This window comes from Aotus nancymaae, unplaced genomic scaffold (assembly GCF_030222135.1).
Source record: "Aotus nancymaae isolate 86718 unplaced genomic scaffold, 86718_ANA_hifiasm-v0.15.2.pri h1tg000077l, whole genome shotgun sequence".
NCBI lineage: Eukaryota > Metazoa > Chordata > Mammalia > Primates > Aotidae > Aotus > Aotus nancymaae.
The window spans coordinates 8,165,312-8,183,486 of record NW_026988492.1 but is presented as its reverse complement, the minus strand read 5'-3'; the positions used below and the strand labels follow the sequence as shown (position 1 = coordinate 8,183,486).

The 18,175-nt window shown below is 38.3% G+C and overlaps 1 protein-coding gene across 16 annotated transcripts in view; it reads left to right on the top strand.

Annotated features, from left to right (window-relative positions):
* The window catches only part of ABI1 (abl interactor 1), a 119,653-nt gene that overhangs the window by 35,897 nt on the left and 65,581 nt on the right, over positions 1-18,175 (top strand). For all 16 annotated transcript variants that reach the window (XM_021670640.2, XM_021670639.2, XM_021670641.2 and 13 more), the window contains exon 2: positions 2,295-2,462. In XM_021670640.2, coding sequence (XP_021526315.1) covers positions 2,295-2,462 — 168 coding nt within the window. The remainder of the gene's footprint in view (positions 1-2,294; positions 2,463-18,175) is intronic.

The window sequence follows — 18,175 nt, the reverse complement described above, 5'->3', positions numbered from 1 at the left end:
AATACTTTTTTTTTTTTTTTTTGAAGACGGAGTTTTGCTCTTGTTACCCAGGCTGGAGTGCAATGGCACGATCTTGGCTCACCACAACCTCTGCCTCCTGGGTTCAGGCAATTCTCCTGCCTCAGCCTCCTGAGTAGCTGGGATAACAGGCACGTGCCACTATGCCCAGCTAATTTTTTGTATTTTTAGTAGAGATGGGGTTTCACCATGTTGATCAGGATGATCTCAATCTCTTGACCTCGTGATCCACCCGACTTGGCCTCCCAAAGTGCTGGGATTACAGGCATGAGCCACCGCGCCCGGCCCCAAGCAATACATTTTATTATTTATTTATTTATTTATTTTGAGATGAAGTTTTGCTCTTGTTGCCCAAGCTGGAGTGCAATGGCGCGATCTCGGCTCACTGCAACCTCCGCCTCCTGGGTTAAAGTGATTCTTCTGCCTCAGCCTCCTGAGTGGCTGGGATTACAGGCATCTGCCACCATGCCTGGCTAATTTTATATTTTTAGTACAGATGGGGTTTCTCCATGTTGGTCAGGCTGGTCTTGAACTCCCAACCTCAGGTGATCTACCCACCTCGGCCTCCCAAAGTGCTGGGATTACAGGCGTGAGCCACTGTGCCCAGCGCAATAAAGTATTTTTAATTAAGGCATGTACATAGTTTTTTAGATGTAATACTATCGGACATTTAATAGACTACAGCATAATATAAACATAACTTTTATATACGCTGGGAAACCAAAAAATGTCATGTGACTTGCTTTATTGTGATGTTCACTTTGTGTGTGGTCTCTAGCCAAAACCGTAGTGTCTTTACAGTGTGCCTGTATATAGTTCCAAAGAGAAATCTATGAAACAAGATCCACTTCAGGGATTCTATCTACTATCCATGTTTTGTCTATCCTATTTACCTCTCCTCCTGTATGTGATTTTTAAAAAATGTCAAGGTTTATCTTTCCTTTAAAAAATAAACATGTATTTTCACATTTCCCTCTGTTAAGAAGTAGCATATTATACACATTTTTTTCCCCCACATTGTTTTTTTTCACCTTAGCAATATTCTGGAGATCATGGAGTCATGGTAACAGAGATATTCCTTGATTTCCTTGTCCTTATTATGACAGTATAATACGCTGTTGTGTGGAGATACCATAGCTTATTCAAACTGTTCCCTATTGATAGTTATATGGGTTGTTTCCAGTCCTGTGCTATTACAGATAGTGCTGCAGTGAATAACTGTGTACATATCTCTCTGCGTTTTTGCCGGTGATTTTTTTTGAGATACGTTCCTAAACGTGAGCTTAGTGGGTCAGAAAGTAAATCTGTGTGTAATATTGCTGAATATCACTTAGCAGTGTGTCAGAGTTTTTGTTCACAACTTTGCTGAGTATCTTATGAGACTTTCATATATCTGTCATTTGGGTCAGCGAGAAATAGTATATCATATTGGTTTATATTTGCATTTCTTTGCTATGAGTGAGGTTCAACATCTTTTCAGTGGTTAAGAGTGGTTCCATTGCTTTTTTTGTGAGCTTTCTGTTAGATCTCTGTTCCATCTCTGTTTTTTTTTTTTCTATGGGGAACTGGAAGGGATATGAGACCATTTTGTTTAGTCTCTGAGTTAATGACACTGGTATCTACAGAAATAAATGATTTTCCTGAAGTTGTAGGTAGCTAGGATAGCCTTTTTTTTTCATTTTTAGATTATATATTGTGATATTTACTCTTTGTGGTATAAGTTGTTGATTCCCCCTCTTACCCACATACAGGTTGTCACCTTTTAACTTTGCTCCTCTTTGAGGAGTTCTTCCCATCTGACTGAGTTATCTACAGGAGTTTGGGAAGAAGGAGTGGGTAAGGAATTGAAGTACATAAGATTCACAGTAGTTTTTGTGGGGCATGATAGGCTTGAATTATCATAGATAAACGAGGTTGGATTTCTGATGGTGGTTAGTGGAAACAGGAATATAAGACAGATTGGATTTAGTCCATATCATTCTAAGTGGATTGAGAGCTTGAGGCTGACAGTAAAGTCCTTAGGATGTAATGCAGTGAATTGGTGATAGAAAGGGTCTGGGCAAGGAGAACCAACTGGTGCAGTATATGTCTGACCCATAGGGATTTCTGTCTTGGTTTAATTCAGTAGTATCTTGAGACTATCATATTGGTACAATAAAGTTTTTTTTAATTGAATTGAGCTTCTCTATTAAAATAATATACATTTGCCTTTCTATAGAATACGTTTAATGAATGTTAATCTAAATAAGTATTTGTTGTTTTTGTTCTTATTTCAGGCTACAGACAAGAGAAAAGCTTTAGAAGAGACCAAAGCCTATACAACGCAATCTCTGGCTAGTGTTGCTTATCAAATAAATGCATTGGCCAACAATGTACTCCAATTGCTGGATATCCAAGCCTCTCAGCTTCGGAGAATGGAGTCTTCCATCAACCATATCTCACAGGTAACAGCTTATAAAAAGCTTTAAATTCAATTTAATTAAACTGCAGCATATCCCAAAGAAGTAAATAGCCTGCATATATGGATTTCTGGCTCATCTTACTGGTGATAATCATTATCACTGTTTTAGCTTGGTAACCTGCTCTTTTTCTTTTAGTCCTTTTTTTTTTCAATCATGATAAACATTACATAATATTGACCATTTTAACCATTTTCAAGTGTATAGTAGCATTAAATACATTCACATTGTACAACTGTCACCACTCTCCTACTCTCGAGCTTTTCTGAGGTAAAGTTATTTGCACATAATTAAAGGATAGACTTTTTATAAGTTTTGACACACATATATAGCCATGTGACCATCAACACATTCAAGATAATGAACCATCCTCGTCCCCCCCACCAAATTTGTTCATTCTCCTATGTAATCCCTCCCTTTTGTCCTCTGTCCGTAGGCTTTCTGTCCCTATAGATTAGTTTGCATTTTCTAAATTTTTATATAAATGGAATCATATATACTTTTTTTTTTGGTCTGGCATGTTTTACTATGCATAATTACTTTGAGATTCATTGACATTTTTGCATTTAAAAATAGTTCACTCTTTTTTTATTTCTGAGTAGTTTCTGTCCTTACACATTTTGTTTATGTGTTCACATGTTGATGGAAATCTGGATTGGTTTTAGGTTTTGGCTATTACAAATAAGACTTATGAGAACATTTGTAAACAAATTTTTGTATCATTGTATGCTTTTATTTCTTTTGGGTAAATACCTCTGTGTGGAATGGATAGATCTTGTAGTAGGTGTCTGTTTAACTGGAAGAACCTGCCAAATTATTTTCCAAAGTGGTTGTACCACTTAGTTTGGTGAGAGTTCTTATCAGGAATGGGGATGAATTTTATCAAATGCTCTTTTGCATTTGTTGAGATGATCATCTATGTGTGTGTGTGTGTGTTTCTGTTAATATGCTGAATTACACTGGTTTGTGTGTGTGAGGAATTTTTTCTGTACTCTTGAAGGCTACTGGGCTGTGGTTTTCTTTTTTGGTAATGCCATTGTCTGGTTTTGGTGTCAGTGTAATGCTGGTTTTATTGAATATATTGTGCAATATTCCATCTGGACCTGGAGTATTCTTGGGGAAAAGGGTTTTAACTACATATTTAATTTCTTTTGTGGATACAAGCCTATTCTGTATATCTATTTTTCCTTGAGTGAGCTTTTTGTCTTCCCAGGAATTTAACTATTTCACCTAAGTTGTCAGATTTATTTACATAAAACTTTTATAATATTCCTTTTTTTTTTTTTTTTTGTGACAAGAGCCTTGCTCTGTTGCCCAGGCTGGAGTGCAGCGGCTCCATCTTGGCTCATCACAACCTCTGCCTCCTGGGTTCAAGCAATTCTCCTGCCTCAGCCTCCCAAGTAGCTAGGATTACAGGTGCTAGCCACCACGCCTGGCTAATTTTTTGTATTTTTAGTAGAGACAGGGTTTTGCCATGTTGTCCAGGCTGGTCTCGAACTCCTGACTTGAGGTGATCCACCTGCCTCGGTCTCCCAAAGTATTGGGATTACAGGCATGAGCCATGGCACCTGGTCTAATCCTTTATTTTTAAAATATCTGTACAATCTATAATAATTTCACATTGGTCATTCTTCATATTGGTAATTGGTGTCATCTTTCTTTTTTAAACTAATCATTATGGCTACTACTTTATTGATATTAAAAAACATCCTTGGCTTTATTAATTGTTTCTTGTTTGCTGTTGCATTGATTTTCATTCTGATCTTTATGCTTTTTCTTTTGCTTACCTTGGATTAATTTGCTCTTACTTTATTTTATTTATTTTTATTTTTTGAGATGGAGTTGTGCTCTGACTCCCAGACTGGAGTGTAGTGGCGCCATCTCGGCTCACTGCAGCCTCCGTCTTCCAGGTTCAAGCCTTTCTCATGCCTTAGCCTTTCGAGTAGCTGGGATTACGGGTGTGCACCACCATGCCCAGCTAATTTTTTGTATTTTTAGTAGAGATGAGATTTCACCATGTTGGCCAGACTGGTCTTGAACTCCTGGGCTCAAGTAATCTGCCCGCCTTGGCTTCCCAAAGTGCTAGGATTGCAGGCGTGAGCCACCACACCCGGCCTTATTTTCTGCTTTATTAAGGTGAAAGCCAAGGTCATTTACTTGAGACCCTTAATCTTTTCTAACATAGGTGTTTAGGTCTGTAAATGTCCCGCTAAATAGTAGATTAGCTGTGTCTCATACATTTAGATATGTTGTACTTTCATTTTCAGTTAGCTCAAGATAATTTCTAAGTTTGCCTTTTTATTTCTGTCTGACCTAGGGATTATTGGAAATGTGTTACTTAGTTTGCAAGTATTTTGGGGTTTTGCAAGGATATTTCTGCTGTACATTTCTAATTTAGTTTCATACTGGTTGGAAAAATAATACCTCATATATATTTTTTTAACATTACATAGCTTCCCCCCAGCTTTATTGAGATATAATTGACATAAAAACCATATGTATTTAAGATGTACAGTGTGATGTTTTGATATACATATACATTGTGAAATGATTACCACTATCAAGCTGACTGGCATATCCACTTTACACAGCTACTTTTTTTTTGTGATGAAAGCATTTAAGATCTCTTTTAGCAAAGTTTAATTCTACAACACTATATTACTAACTATAGTCATCATGTTGTACATTAGATCTCCAGAACGTATTCATCTTGCACAGCTGAAGTTTTGTACCCTTCAAGCCACAGCGCCCCATTTCCCTTACCCTCTAGCCCCTGACAACCACCATTCTACACTCTGCTTCAATGAGCTTTGATTTTTTTAGATTCCACATCTGAAAAAGTGAGATCATTCGGCATTTATCCATCTGTGCCTAGCTTATTTCACTTACCATAATGTCCTACAGGTTCATCTGTTGTGTCACGTTGCAAATAACAGGATTTTTTTTTTCTTTTTTTAAGGCTGAATAATAGTCCGTTTAAATAAATATATATGTATGCACCCCCCCATATTTACTTTATTCATGCATTGATAGACACCTAAATTGATGCTGTGTCTTGGCTATACTGAATAATGCTTTATATGCTGTGAGTCCTTTCATATTTGTTAAGAATTGTTATATAGCCCAGAATTTGCTCTGTCTTGGTAAATGGTGTTTTGTGTGCATTTGGGAAGAATGTGTATTTTTCTCTGGTTGGGTGGAATGTCTGTAAGTCTCATTAGGTCAAGTTGATTGATAATATTCAGTTCTGTATCTTTACTGATTTGAATTGTTTTATCAGTTATTAGGGAAAGTAAATTGAAATCTCCAACTGTAGTTTTGAATGTCTATTTTTCTTTGCATTTAGTCCTTTTTCTGTTTCATGTATTTTGAAGTGATATTAGGTGCACAAATGCTTTGGCTTGTTAGGTCCTCTTGATGAATGAACCCTTTATCTTTGTAAAGAGACTCTTTATCTTGGGTTAGTATTCTTTGGAAATCTGCTTTGTCTAATATGAATACAGCCATTCCAGCTTTCCTTTATCCTCTTTTTATGCCTCCTTGTGTGTTAATTGAGTGATTATCTTTTGGTGGGGTGTTGATTTACTATAACTCTTTCGTTCTGCTTCTTTCTTTCATTATTTCATTCATGTTTGCCTTAGGGCTTCTGGTAAACATCTTTAAACTTATTAATGTCACTTGAAGGTAGACTATGGTATTACTTCAGGAGTATGTTAAGACCTTGTAATAGTTGATTCCACTTCTCTCCTGCCTTAAGGCTATTGGTGTCAAGTATTTTTTTTCTTTCTTTCTTTTTTTTTTTTTTTTTTTTTTTTGAGATGGAGTTTTGCTCTATCATACAGGCTAGAGTGCAGTGGTGCATTCTCGGTTCACTGCAGCCTCTGCCTCCTGGGTTCAAGCAGTTCTCTGCCTCAGCCTCCCAAGTAGCTGGGATTACAGGTGCTCGGCACCATGCCCAGCTAATTTTTTGTATTTTTAGTAGAGATGGGGCTTCACCATCTTGGCTAGGGTGGTCTTGAACTCCTGACCTTGTGAGCCACCTGTCTCTACTTCCCACAGTGCTGGGATTACAGCTGTGAGCCACCATGCCACCATGCCTGGCTGACGTCATGAGTTTCGTTTCTGTGTGTATTTTAAACCCCACAATACTTTTTTTTTTTTTTTTTTTGAGATGGAGTCTCGCTTTGTCGTCCAGGCTGGAGTGTAGTCGCATGATCTTGGCTCGCTGCAACCTCTGCTTGCGCCCCCCGCCGTGGGTTCAAGCGATTCTTATGTCAGCCTACCTGGAGCTGGGATTACAGGCACATGCCACCACACTCAGCTAAGATTTGTATTTTTAATATAGATGGGGCTTCACCATGTTGGCCAGGTTGGTTTCGAACTCCTGACCTCAAGTGATCACCCGCCTCGGCCTCCTAAAGTGCTGGGATCATACACGTGAGCCACAGCGCCCGGCTGTTATTTTTATTTTTAAAAGCAACTAGCTTTGAATAAGATTTAATATGAAGAAAGTAATTCCATTATATTTATCCATACTTACTATTTCTGATCAGAAAATATACATTGTATGATTTAAGTCCTTTCAAATTTGTTGGGAATTGTTTTATAGCTCAGAGTTGTGGTGGTTTTTATTCCCTTGGAATCCTTTAGAATGAAGTGTTGCTCTGGTCTGCTGGTGATGCATTCTTTCAGCTTTTGTATAGCTAAAAGAGATTTTTGCTTTTTACACCTGTTTATTATTGTGGCTGAATATACATAAGATAAAATCGATCATTCAACCATTTTTAATTCTACAGTGGCTTTAAGTACCTTCACATTGTTTTGCAGTTATCACCACCATTCACCTCCAAAACTTCTTTCCTTTTTCCAAACAGAAACAGTGTACCTATTAAGCACTAACTCTCCATCCACAAGTGATCCTCCCACCTCAGCTTCCTGAGTAGCTGGGACTACAGACATGTGCCATTGTGCCTAGCTTATTTTTGTATTTTGTGGTATCCTATTGCCTATTTAGATTTTAGGACAAAATTGATATAGATTGAAACTTTGCTGAAATAATTTTTTGTTTTTGTAGAACGGAATCTAGTATAAAGTGATTCTTGCTGGATATTGAAGACTTGCACAATGTCTGGCAAAAGATTGGTTTGCAGTAAGTGTTTACTGAATTAAAGTAAATCTTGGCCAAGCATGGTGGCTCATGCCTGTAATCCCAGCACTTTGGGAGGCTGAGGTGAGTGGATCCCTTGAGGTCAGGAGTTTGATACCAGCCTGGCCATTGTGGTGAAACCTTGTCTCTACTAAAAACACAAAAATTAGCTGGGCATGCTGGAAGGCACCTGTAATCCCACCTACTCTGGAGGCTGAGGCAGGAGAATAGCTTGAACCCAGCAGGCAGAGCTTGCATTGAGCTGAGATTATGCCATTTTACCTCAGCCTGGTCAACAGAGTGAGACTCTGTCTCAAAAAAAAAAATCTCTTCTGCAAAATTATTTAGGAAAAGTATAATAGAACCTAGTTTTTGGTTGATTCTTATATATGGATTATAACCAGAGGATCACTGTACATTTTGTGTATAGGCAGTCATTACTTTGGTTACTGGAGATTATAAAAAATGGTGATGCAGGGGCTGGGCTCAGTGGCTCACGCCTGTAATCCCAGCACTTTGGGAGGCTGAGGTGGGCGGATCACGAGGTCAGGAGGTCAAGACCATCCTGGTCAACATGGTGAAACCCCATCTCTACTAAAAATACAAAAATTAGCCAGGTTTGGTGGCGCATGCCTGTAACCCCATCTACTTGAGAGGCTGAGGGAGGAAAATCGTTTGAACCCAGGAGACGGAGGTTGCAGTGAGCCGAGATCGCGCCACTGCACTCCAGCCTGTCGACAGAGTGAGACTTTGTCTCAAAAAAAAAAAAAAGATGATGCAAGCTGACGGTATACAAAAAACAATCTTACTAATCAGTGGATAAAATTACAGTTGTTCTGTGATCTTTAAATATTTTGTCAAAACTTTTTGTTATAAATGAATAGAGAAATGAAAAAAAGTGGTGCTAATCTTTAGTCTAGCATAATGTAAAACATTAGAGATATTGAGAATTAAAGGGTTTTCTTTGTTATAGTTTGAACAGTGCTTGCTACCTTCTCACTGTGCAAGTTGTTATGAAGCACACATTTTTTCTGTGCCTTGACAAGTTGTCATTCTTCTTTCTCTGTTTGGATCAGCCCCTCTCAATATTTTATCCTTTGGATTTTAAACATTGTGAAATATCTTTTGGAGTTTCTTTAAGGTAAAGTTTTTGTGGGTATCATATCTGTAGTATCTTCTTCCCTTTCATCACAGCCACTTTGTTCATTTATGTTAATAAGTTTGCCTTCACGATATTCTTCTGGCTGTATATCTGTAGTCTCCTGAATGGCAGCAATGTCAGCATTCCTATATTCATTATTTCTATTTTAAGCCCATTTACATTCAACTGGAATTTCACCTCTAGCAGGATCACTTTTCATGTCTTTCCTGCATTTTCATCTTTGTTGGCTAGTTCTCTCTTTGATACCCAGTTTTGTGAAATGTCACAATGGCTTATCATTTAGGGGACAAGGAAACAGCACAACTATGTACTTTTTAGTCTGTGGATGAACTTAGTATCAGATATACAGAGATCATTCACCAATAAAGTTTGAAACAAAGACATGATTGGTCACCAGTAATGATACTCATCTGTTATTTATATGGACTTAGGACCTAACAGCAAAGTTTGCACTTTGTGTCATTACTTATAGTTCTTGTGGTAACTGAAATTTATTTATTTATTTATTTTAAGATGGGGGTTTCACCATGTTGGTCAGGCTGGTCTTGAACTGCTGACCTCAGGTGATCCGTCCGCCTTGGCCTCCAAAGTGCTTGGATTACAGGTGTGAGCCACCACGCCCTGCCTATTTATTTTTAAGTTTGTTTTTTTTTTGAAGGCAGAGTCCTGTTCTGTTGTCCAGGCTGGAGTGCAGTGGCACAACCATAGCTCACTGCAGCTTGGAACTCCTGGGCTCAAGTGATCCTCCTGCCTCAGCCTCCTGAGTAGCTGGGAGCACTCCATACCACTTTACCCAGCTAATTTTTTTGGATAGGGGATGGATAGAGATGGGATCTTGCTATGTCACCCAGACTGGTGTTAAATTCCTGGCTTCAAGTGATCCTCTTACCTTGTCCTTTCAAAGTGCTGGCATCACAGGTGTGAACCGCTGCATCTGACTGACTGGAATTTAAATTGTGTAGTTGGAGGACTCGTGTTAACTAAAATATGGTGACCGAAATTCGTGCATATCAGAACTGTGCAGAATAACTTCCTATATTCTGTTTCTTCAGTAACAAAATATTTTCAAATTATTTTTCCTCTTTAGTTAATTATGATTATTCTCTGTGTTCTGCTGAGCTTACCGAATTCAATTTTCATTCTTTGGAAGATGTCTTAATTTATACATATGTAGTTATTTCAGTAGATTTAAAAATAAAACTATTAATACTATCAGTTGACTTACTGAGTCATAAAAAATTTAAGGTGACTAGGTAAAATGAAGCTTTTGTGATTCTATAAATTATATTTGAATTACTTGGAACTCTTAAATGCAACTGAAATCTAATTGGCTAAATTCAGTTAAAAACAGGCTTTTTGGGGGGGCATTTATTCTTAATTGGGGAAGTAAAAAGAATATTTCCTTGCTCTTCCAAATTGTATTCTTAAAACATTGCTTGAGTAAATGCATTGTAGTGAAAGAAAGAACTTTTTTAAATCTCTCAGAGCTTTATGAGGGATTTACATTTGCCATACCTTGCCTGTTGGGTGCTGTGTTTTTAGTTAAAATTCTGTTTTATAACCTAATGTAGCATAGATTATGTGCCAATTAAGACATTGTCTCAAATTTTAGAATTCAGAGCTTGTTTGAGTTTTCAGTTTAAAAACTTTTAAACTAAAAAAAAAATCATCTTCAATTCTATCAGGACTTGGATAAACTAAATCTTTATTTCAAGGAAGAGTTCCTTTCCTCTCAATGTGGAACTTTTAACTTTTTGTTTGTGTGTTGGCATGTTTTAGATTTATAAAGTTTTCTGCTTTAACAATTTTACCCCCCATTTTTCCCATTTTAGATTAATAGTTACAAAATATTAGTAGCTTTCTTTGGTAAAGTAATTACTGAGAAGTCCTTTCTGTAACCAATATTCAGTTCTTACTTTGTAAGTTTTTAAAAGATTCTTATAGTGATATTTGTTGTGACATAATAGTCATCTAAAGGTGCCAATCACTTTTCCTGGAAAATATAGGAAGTAATATTAGGAGAAGGTATGCAACTGTTAAATTCTTTCAAATCACCAACTTAACTTTTTCATGATTGAAGTATTTGCTTTGTAGAGTGCTTAGTAATGTCTATTATCATTTCTTTTTCCAGTGGCAATTTTGGGCTTTCCTCAAATCATGGAACTTAGAACTGGAAGGGACATTAGATCATTTGGTTTATTCTCTGATTTTATAGTTCATGACACTGATACCCAAAGAAGTAAATGATTTGCCTGAAGTTGTAGGTAGCTAGTATACCATTAGAAATCAAAAGATGGGCATCTTGACTCTTAGATGATCCATTGATTTTTCTCTTCTGTACTACAATGCCTCCAATTTATAATCAGAGTCTCCAAAATTTAGGAATTGGATGAATTGCCCCATCCAGTCTGTTTCTATAGTGGGCTCACAAAACCTTATATAACAAAGCTTCAAAGTAACTGCATCTTTCTTTTAGGGGACTGTTTAGTTTTATATAGGTCAAAACCTAGTCAGTATGGGCACTGCGGAGGCAGGGTGGGTACGTAGAATGGCAGTGGTAACTGAGTCAGTGCTCTGGTTTCTCAAATGTTTTGTTAGGATCCTTTTATATCTTAAATTATTGAGGATCCAAATGGGCTTTGGATTCTTTGGGTAGATCTTCCAGTATTTATCATATCAAATATTCAAACAAATTTAAAAATATTTAGCTCATTTAACAATACAATAAACCCACTATGAGTTAATACAAAAAACATTTTAATGAAAATGTTTCCAAAACAAATAAATTTATGAGAAGAGTGGCATTGTTTTATATTTCTGAAAATGTTTTTAATGCTTAGTAGAAGATCACTGGGTTCTCATGTCTGCTTCTGCATTTTCTCTGTTGTGATTTGTTGTTTTGGAAGTATATGAGGAAATTTTGCTTCACAAAAATACGTAGTTAGAAAAGACAAGATCTTGAGGACTTGAGGAGTCTTTAGATCAGTCAGAGAACTATTGCTTTATATGGTTAATACAGTTTAGTGCCTATAGATATGTATTTCCAGTATTATATGCGGGCCAAATGGCTCCCATTTAAAAAAAAATCACTCAAATTGATAATACATCTCCATCCGTAGTTTCTTTTGACTCTCCATCACACATTTTTTTGTTCCATCCTTACTGACTACTTAGTGATGTTTTTGGTGCCATTATCCCCATTATGACGGGGGTTCTTCAAATTCCTAATGGATTGTTGATATTTATCTTAGATTTTCTCAGCCAGTTTTGAAAGGTGTTTCATGAATTTTTTTTTTTTTTTTTTTTTTTTGAGATGGAGTCCTGCTCTGTGGCCTAGGCTGGAGTACAGTGGCATGATCTCGGTTCACTGCAACCTTTGCCACCTGGGTTCAAGTCATTCTTCTGTCTCAGCCTCCCAAGTAGCTGGGATTGCAGGCATGCCCCACCACATCCACATAATTTCTGTATTTTTACTAGAGACAGGGTTTCACCATGTTGGCCAGGCTGGTCTTGAACTCCTGACCTCAAGTGATCCACTTGCCTTGGCCTCCCAAAGTGCTGGGATTACAGGTGTGAGCCATCACTCTCAGCCATTTAGTAAGTTTTTAACATCAAGCATGCTACTCTTTGGCACTTACTGGCTGAGTTGTGTTTCCCCCTTCACCCTCCCAAATTTGTATTTCCAAGTCATAACTCCCAGTACCTCAAGAGTGTGACTGTATTTGGAGACAGGGTCTTTGAAGAGGTAACTAAGTTAAAATGAAGTTAAAGGGTAGGCCTTAGTCCAATATGACTGGCATTCTTGAAGGAAGTGGCCAGGTGTGGTGGCTTATGCCTGTAATTTCAGCACTTTGGGAGGCCGAGATGGGTGGATCACGAGATCAACAGATCGAGACCATCCTGGCCAACGTGGTGAAACCCCATCTCTACTAAAAATACAAAAATTAGCTGGGTGTGGTGGTGTGCGCCTGTAGTTCCAGCTACTTGGGAGTCTGAGGCAGAATTGTTTGAACCCATGAGGCAGGGGTTCAGTGAGCTGAGAAGGCGCCACTGCACTCCAGCCTGGCGACAGAGGGAGACTCCGTCTCAAAAAATAAAAAAAAGAGAGGGATTAAAACACAGACGGAAGACCTTGTGAGACCACAAAGAGAAGATGGTCATTTATAAGTCGGAGAGAAAGGCCTTGAGAAGAATTCAGTCCTGGTAACATGTTGATCTTGGACTTGTAGCTTCCTGAGTCATGAGAAAGTAAATTTCCTAGCCACGCACCTGTGGTACTTTGTTATGGCAGCCCTAGCAAACTAATACAGCACTCTTAATGTTGTCTAGCACTACCACTTTTATACTTTCTGCTAGCTATTATGGATATAAACTTTTCACCAGAACCTTCAATACTGACAGAAAGATATAATATAGATTGATAAAGTATCATTTGCCATTCAAAATCAGAAAAGTATGACATTAGCACACACTTAATATGGCTGATTTACTGTGAGAAAAGTATGTTAACTGCACTCCTCAGTACTCTGGTGAATTTGTATGCACATCTAGTATTTCTGAGATGAACCGTCCTATGCTGTGTTAAGTAATGCCCCCCAAATATATCCCTAATCCCTGGGAATGTGGATGTTACCTTCTAGCAGGAGGGGCTTATTGCAAGCATAAATCAAAGATCTTGAGATGGGAAGATTATCCTGGATTATGCAGTGGGCCATAAAGGTAATCACGGACGCAGAGGAGGATTTGACACAGAAGAGCAGAAGTGGTGTGGAACCAGGAGTAGAGATTAGAATGATGTGGTGACAAGTCAAGGAATGCTGGTAGTCACCAGAATCTGGAAGAGGCAAGCCAACACTTCCTCCCGAGTCTTCTCAGGGAGCCTGGCTCTGCTCACTCCTGGATTTGGTCCTGTAAGATTTTGTTCAGATTCTGGACACCAGAACTGTTAAGAAGATAAATTTCTGCTATAATTTATACAAATCTTCGTATAAATTTATACAGATTTATACAAATCTTTTTTAGAGATTGGTTCTTCATGAAATAGATTAAACTTGGAATTTTAAAAGGATGTTGTTATAATATTGTATAATATTCTTAAAATCTTGAGGAAAAAACATGAAAAATTCCTCATTTCCCGCCAAAGTCCTATTATGACATAGTATTTTTATCTTCAGCTTTGTTGTTTTAAGACTGATATCTAACCAAAACAATTGCTAATTTTCTGTTTTTTTTTTTTTTTTTTTTTTTTTTTTTGGTAAATATTGAGAACCAATAGTAAAATGATTTAGAGCGAATTTCCTAACTCCCCTTCTTTGGAGGGAGGGCACCTTTTATTAATTCAGATTAATTAAGCATGCTTGCTTTAATTACAGTTATTAACAAGGTAAACTTACAGAGGAACAAGTTATAGTAGAGATACACTAATATAGAATATAGATTCTTCTCTGAATGTAAATACATGCTATAGAACGTGTGCATTCTTTTTTGGGGGCTAGAGGGACTAAGCCTTATCTTGGCACTAAAGCTTATCTCAGCATTATCTAAAGTAAAATTTCTTAATTATTATATTGACAAACATTTGTTTCAAAATTAATTATTCTACAGAGATTCTTAACAGCACCTTAGCAGAGTGCCTGATACTACTCTGAGCTTACTTACAACCTTACTTATAGTAAGTTACTTCATGTTAATTTTAGGAATTTCTGAATTTTAATATATTTTAGATAGCTGAAACTTTTGAAGTTAAGTAAAAATATACCAGTGATTTCTGATATTATTAGGTTTTCTTCCTTTGTATTTTCTTTCTTTCTCCTTCTTTCCCCCCGACCCCTTCCCCTTCTTCTTTCTTTCTCTACTCCCTTTCTTCCATTTTTCCTTCCTTTAACATTTCCTGTCAAGGAAACACATTTTGGCTAAAATATAATTTGTATCAGTTAAAAAAAAAATTTTTTTTAAGAACAGGTGCACCACACTCTCCCAGACTGTTAGTTATTGGTGTGGTAACCAGACCTTCATGTCATCAGAAGAGTTATGTACTTCATGTTTACTGAATAATCTAGTGCAGGAGTCAGTAGACTGTGATCCATGAGCCAAATCTAGTTCTCCCCCATCCATTTTTATAATAAAGTTTTATTGGAACATAGCTTTGTTCCTTTGTTTACATATTGCTTACAGCTGCTTTTGCTGACACAATGGCAAAGTTGAGTCTTCATGACTGAAACCGTATGACCTGCAAAGCTTAAAAGATTTACTCTCTGGTTGTGTCCAGAAAAAATTTGCCGATCCCTGATGTGTTATACAAACATTGACTTCAAAAAATTTAAAAAGTGTTCTTGGTATTTAACACCCATTTCTTTATTTATAGTAAGTAACATTTTTTTTAAAGATAATTTTTTCTGGAGGTGGATTTGCTGAAATTCCTTAAGGAGCCAGAAATTGTGAAGAGTGGGGCTGGTGCAGATTGCATGATGATATGAGTTGTACATGTTTATGGCTTCATTCCTACTATATCCCCAGCATATAGAGTTAGCTTATATAAGATGTGACGGAAGAAGTTCCATTAGGGGTTTGGTATTCCGACACCAATGGGATACTGCAGTCTGTTCTGACACTGATCACACAGAGTTAGTGCAGACCCCACAAGGGAAGGACTCAGTTCCACAAGTCTGCCTCCATTTCAAGTACCAGTGGCAAGTAGGGTCCCCATTCTGTCCACACTTACGGCCATCTGACTACAAATCTGGGGCATTTCCCACAACCCCCTTCAGGTTGATAATTTACTAGAATGACTCAAAGATTTCAGGGAAACACTATATGATTATGATTTTATTTTATTTATGATTACGATTTATTTAATACAGATCGGGACCAGCCAAATGAAGAGACACAGAGGGCAAGGTCTGGGAAGTTCTAAACACAGAGCTTCCATGCCCTCTTCTTGTGGAATCAGGACACACTACCCTCCTGCTCATCAGTGTGTTCACCAACCAGGAAGCTCCACTAGGCTTCAGTGTCTAGAGTGTTTGTTGGCTTTATTAGAGCTAGTGCTGTTTTCTCACAGTTGCTTCTGGTTTGTGCAGAAGAAAAGTAAGATTAATTAGTGTTCATATCTATTAGAAGTTAATGAAATGTTGTCAGGTAAGGCTTATATTGATTCTAAGATTTTCCCATCCTTTTTTATATGAAAATAACAGTTTATAGTAATATTTTTGTTTTATTTTCATTTTATTTATTTGAACACAGGCTCTCACTCTGTCACCTAGACTGGTGTGCAATGATGTGATCATAGCTTACCGTAACCTCAAACTCCCTGACTTGAGGGATCCTCCCACCCAGCCTCTCGAGTAGCTAGGACTGGAGGTACATGCTACCATGCCTGGCTAATTTTTTCATCTTTTTGTAGAGATGGTGTCTGGCTATGTTTCCCAGGCTGTTTTTGAACTCCTGGGTTCAAGTGATCCTTCTATCTTGTTGTCCTAAAGTGCAGGGATTAATGTGAGGACTAGTTGTCCTTATTGGCCAATAAAATTGGCAGCAATACTTTCTACTTCTCTCTGTGTGTCTGTCTGTCTTTCTCCCTGTCCTTTATCCCTTGCCCTTCTTCCCTTTCTCCCTTCTCCCTTACTCCTTTTCTTTCTCTGTCTGCCTCCCCTTTTGTCCCCTCCCCCTTTCTTCTGGAATCTTTTAAAAACAATTTATTGATCTGTGAAATCTATAGTTAGAATAACTCAAACTGTTCCATATCCCAGTTACCTTCTTTTTTTTTTTTTTGAGACGGAGTCTTATTTTGTAGCCCAGGCTGGAGTACAGTGGTGTCATCTTGTTTTACTGCAATCTGTGCCTCCAGGGTTCAAATGATTCTCCTGCCTCAGCCTCCCCAGTAGCTGGGATTACAGGCATGTGCCACCATGCCGGGCTAATATTTTGTATTTTTAGCAGAGGTGGGGTCTCACCATATTGGCCAGGCTGGTCTTGAGCTCCTGACCTCAGGTGATCTACCTGCCTCGGCTTCCCAGAGTGCTGAGGCCCAGTTACTTTCTTTTAACACATGCATATACACCAACCCACCATCTCACCTCTGAATGAACAAAGAATGAAACTTGAACCATCAACCGTATCAGGCCAGAGTATTATTTATTTCTAGGATACAGAATAGGAGCAATGCTGTGCATTTAGTTGCTGTTCCAGAGTAAACCAACCAAGCATTCTTCCTGCGGTAATAACAGAATAGTTCCTATCAAATCAACCTTCTTACAGGTAACTTAAACTCTGAACAAAATATAAAACAAGAAGAGTATCTGAAGAACAACTAATAGCAGACAGAAATTACGGAGAGGAGGGTGTTAATATACACTTTTAAAAATGAAACAGCCCTGTTGGGTTTGCTATTTTGTTTTTGAGATGGAATCTCTTTGTGAGGCCTAGGCTGGAGTGCAACGGTGCAATCTCGGCTCACTGCAACCTCCACCTCCTGGGTTCAAGTGATTCTCCTCTTCCAGCCTCCCGAGTAGCTGAGACTGCAGGCATGTACCACCACACCCGGCTAATTTTTGTATTTTTAGTAGAGGCGGGGTTTCACCATATTGGCCAGGCTGGTCTCGAACTCCTGACCTCAAGTGATCCACCCACCTCGGCCTCCCAAAGTGCTGGGATTACAGACGTGAGCCACCGTATCCAGCTGGGTTTGCTATTTTTATAGCTAGTTTTGTACTGTGCTAGACAGCTACAACTCAGTTAGGAAACAGCATATAGCTTGTGACCTAGAAGACAGAGTTCATGGTGACCACAACAGCTGGAAAGTGAGTGGAAAGCAAGACCTGAAGGGAAAGAGCCCCAAATTTTGCATTAAAACTTCACCTGTATTATAGGCTGAGCTGTATGTGCAACAAACTGCTTGCAATCCAGCCAAGGATAAAAGAACTGAACAAAGATTTCAGCTGATGCTCATCTTGGAGGGAAAGTTTGCAGTTTAAGTCAAGCTAAGTTTAGTATAAACTTTTGTGTGTGTGTGTGTGTGTGTGTGTGTGTGTGTGTGACTGGGTCTCACTCTCATCGCCTAAGCTGGAATGCAATGGTGTGATCATGGCTCACTGCATCCTTGACTTCCTAGGCTCAGGTGAAGCCTCCTCCTCGGACCTCAGCCTCCCAAGTAGCTGGTACTACAGGTATACATCACCACACCTGGCTAATTTTTTGTATTTTTTATAGAGATGGGGTTTTGCCTATTGCCAAGGCTGGTGTTGCCATGGCTGGTTTTGCCATGTTGCCAAGGCTGGTGTTGCCATGTCACCAAGGCTGGGCTCAAGCGATTCACCACCTTCTGCCTCTGAAAGTGTTGGGATTACAGGTGTGAGCCACCATGCCTGGCCTACTGTAAACATTTTTTGTTTG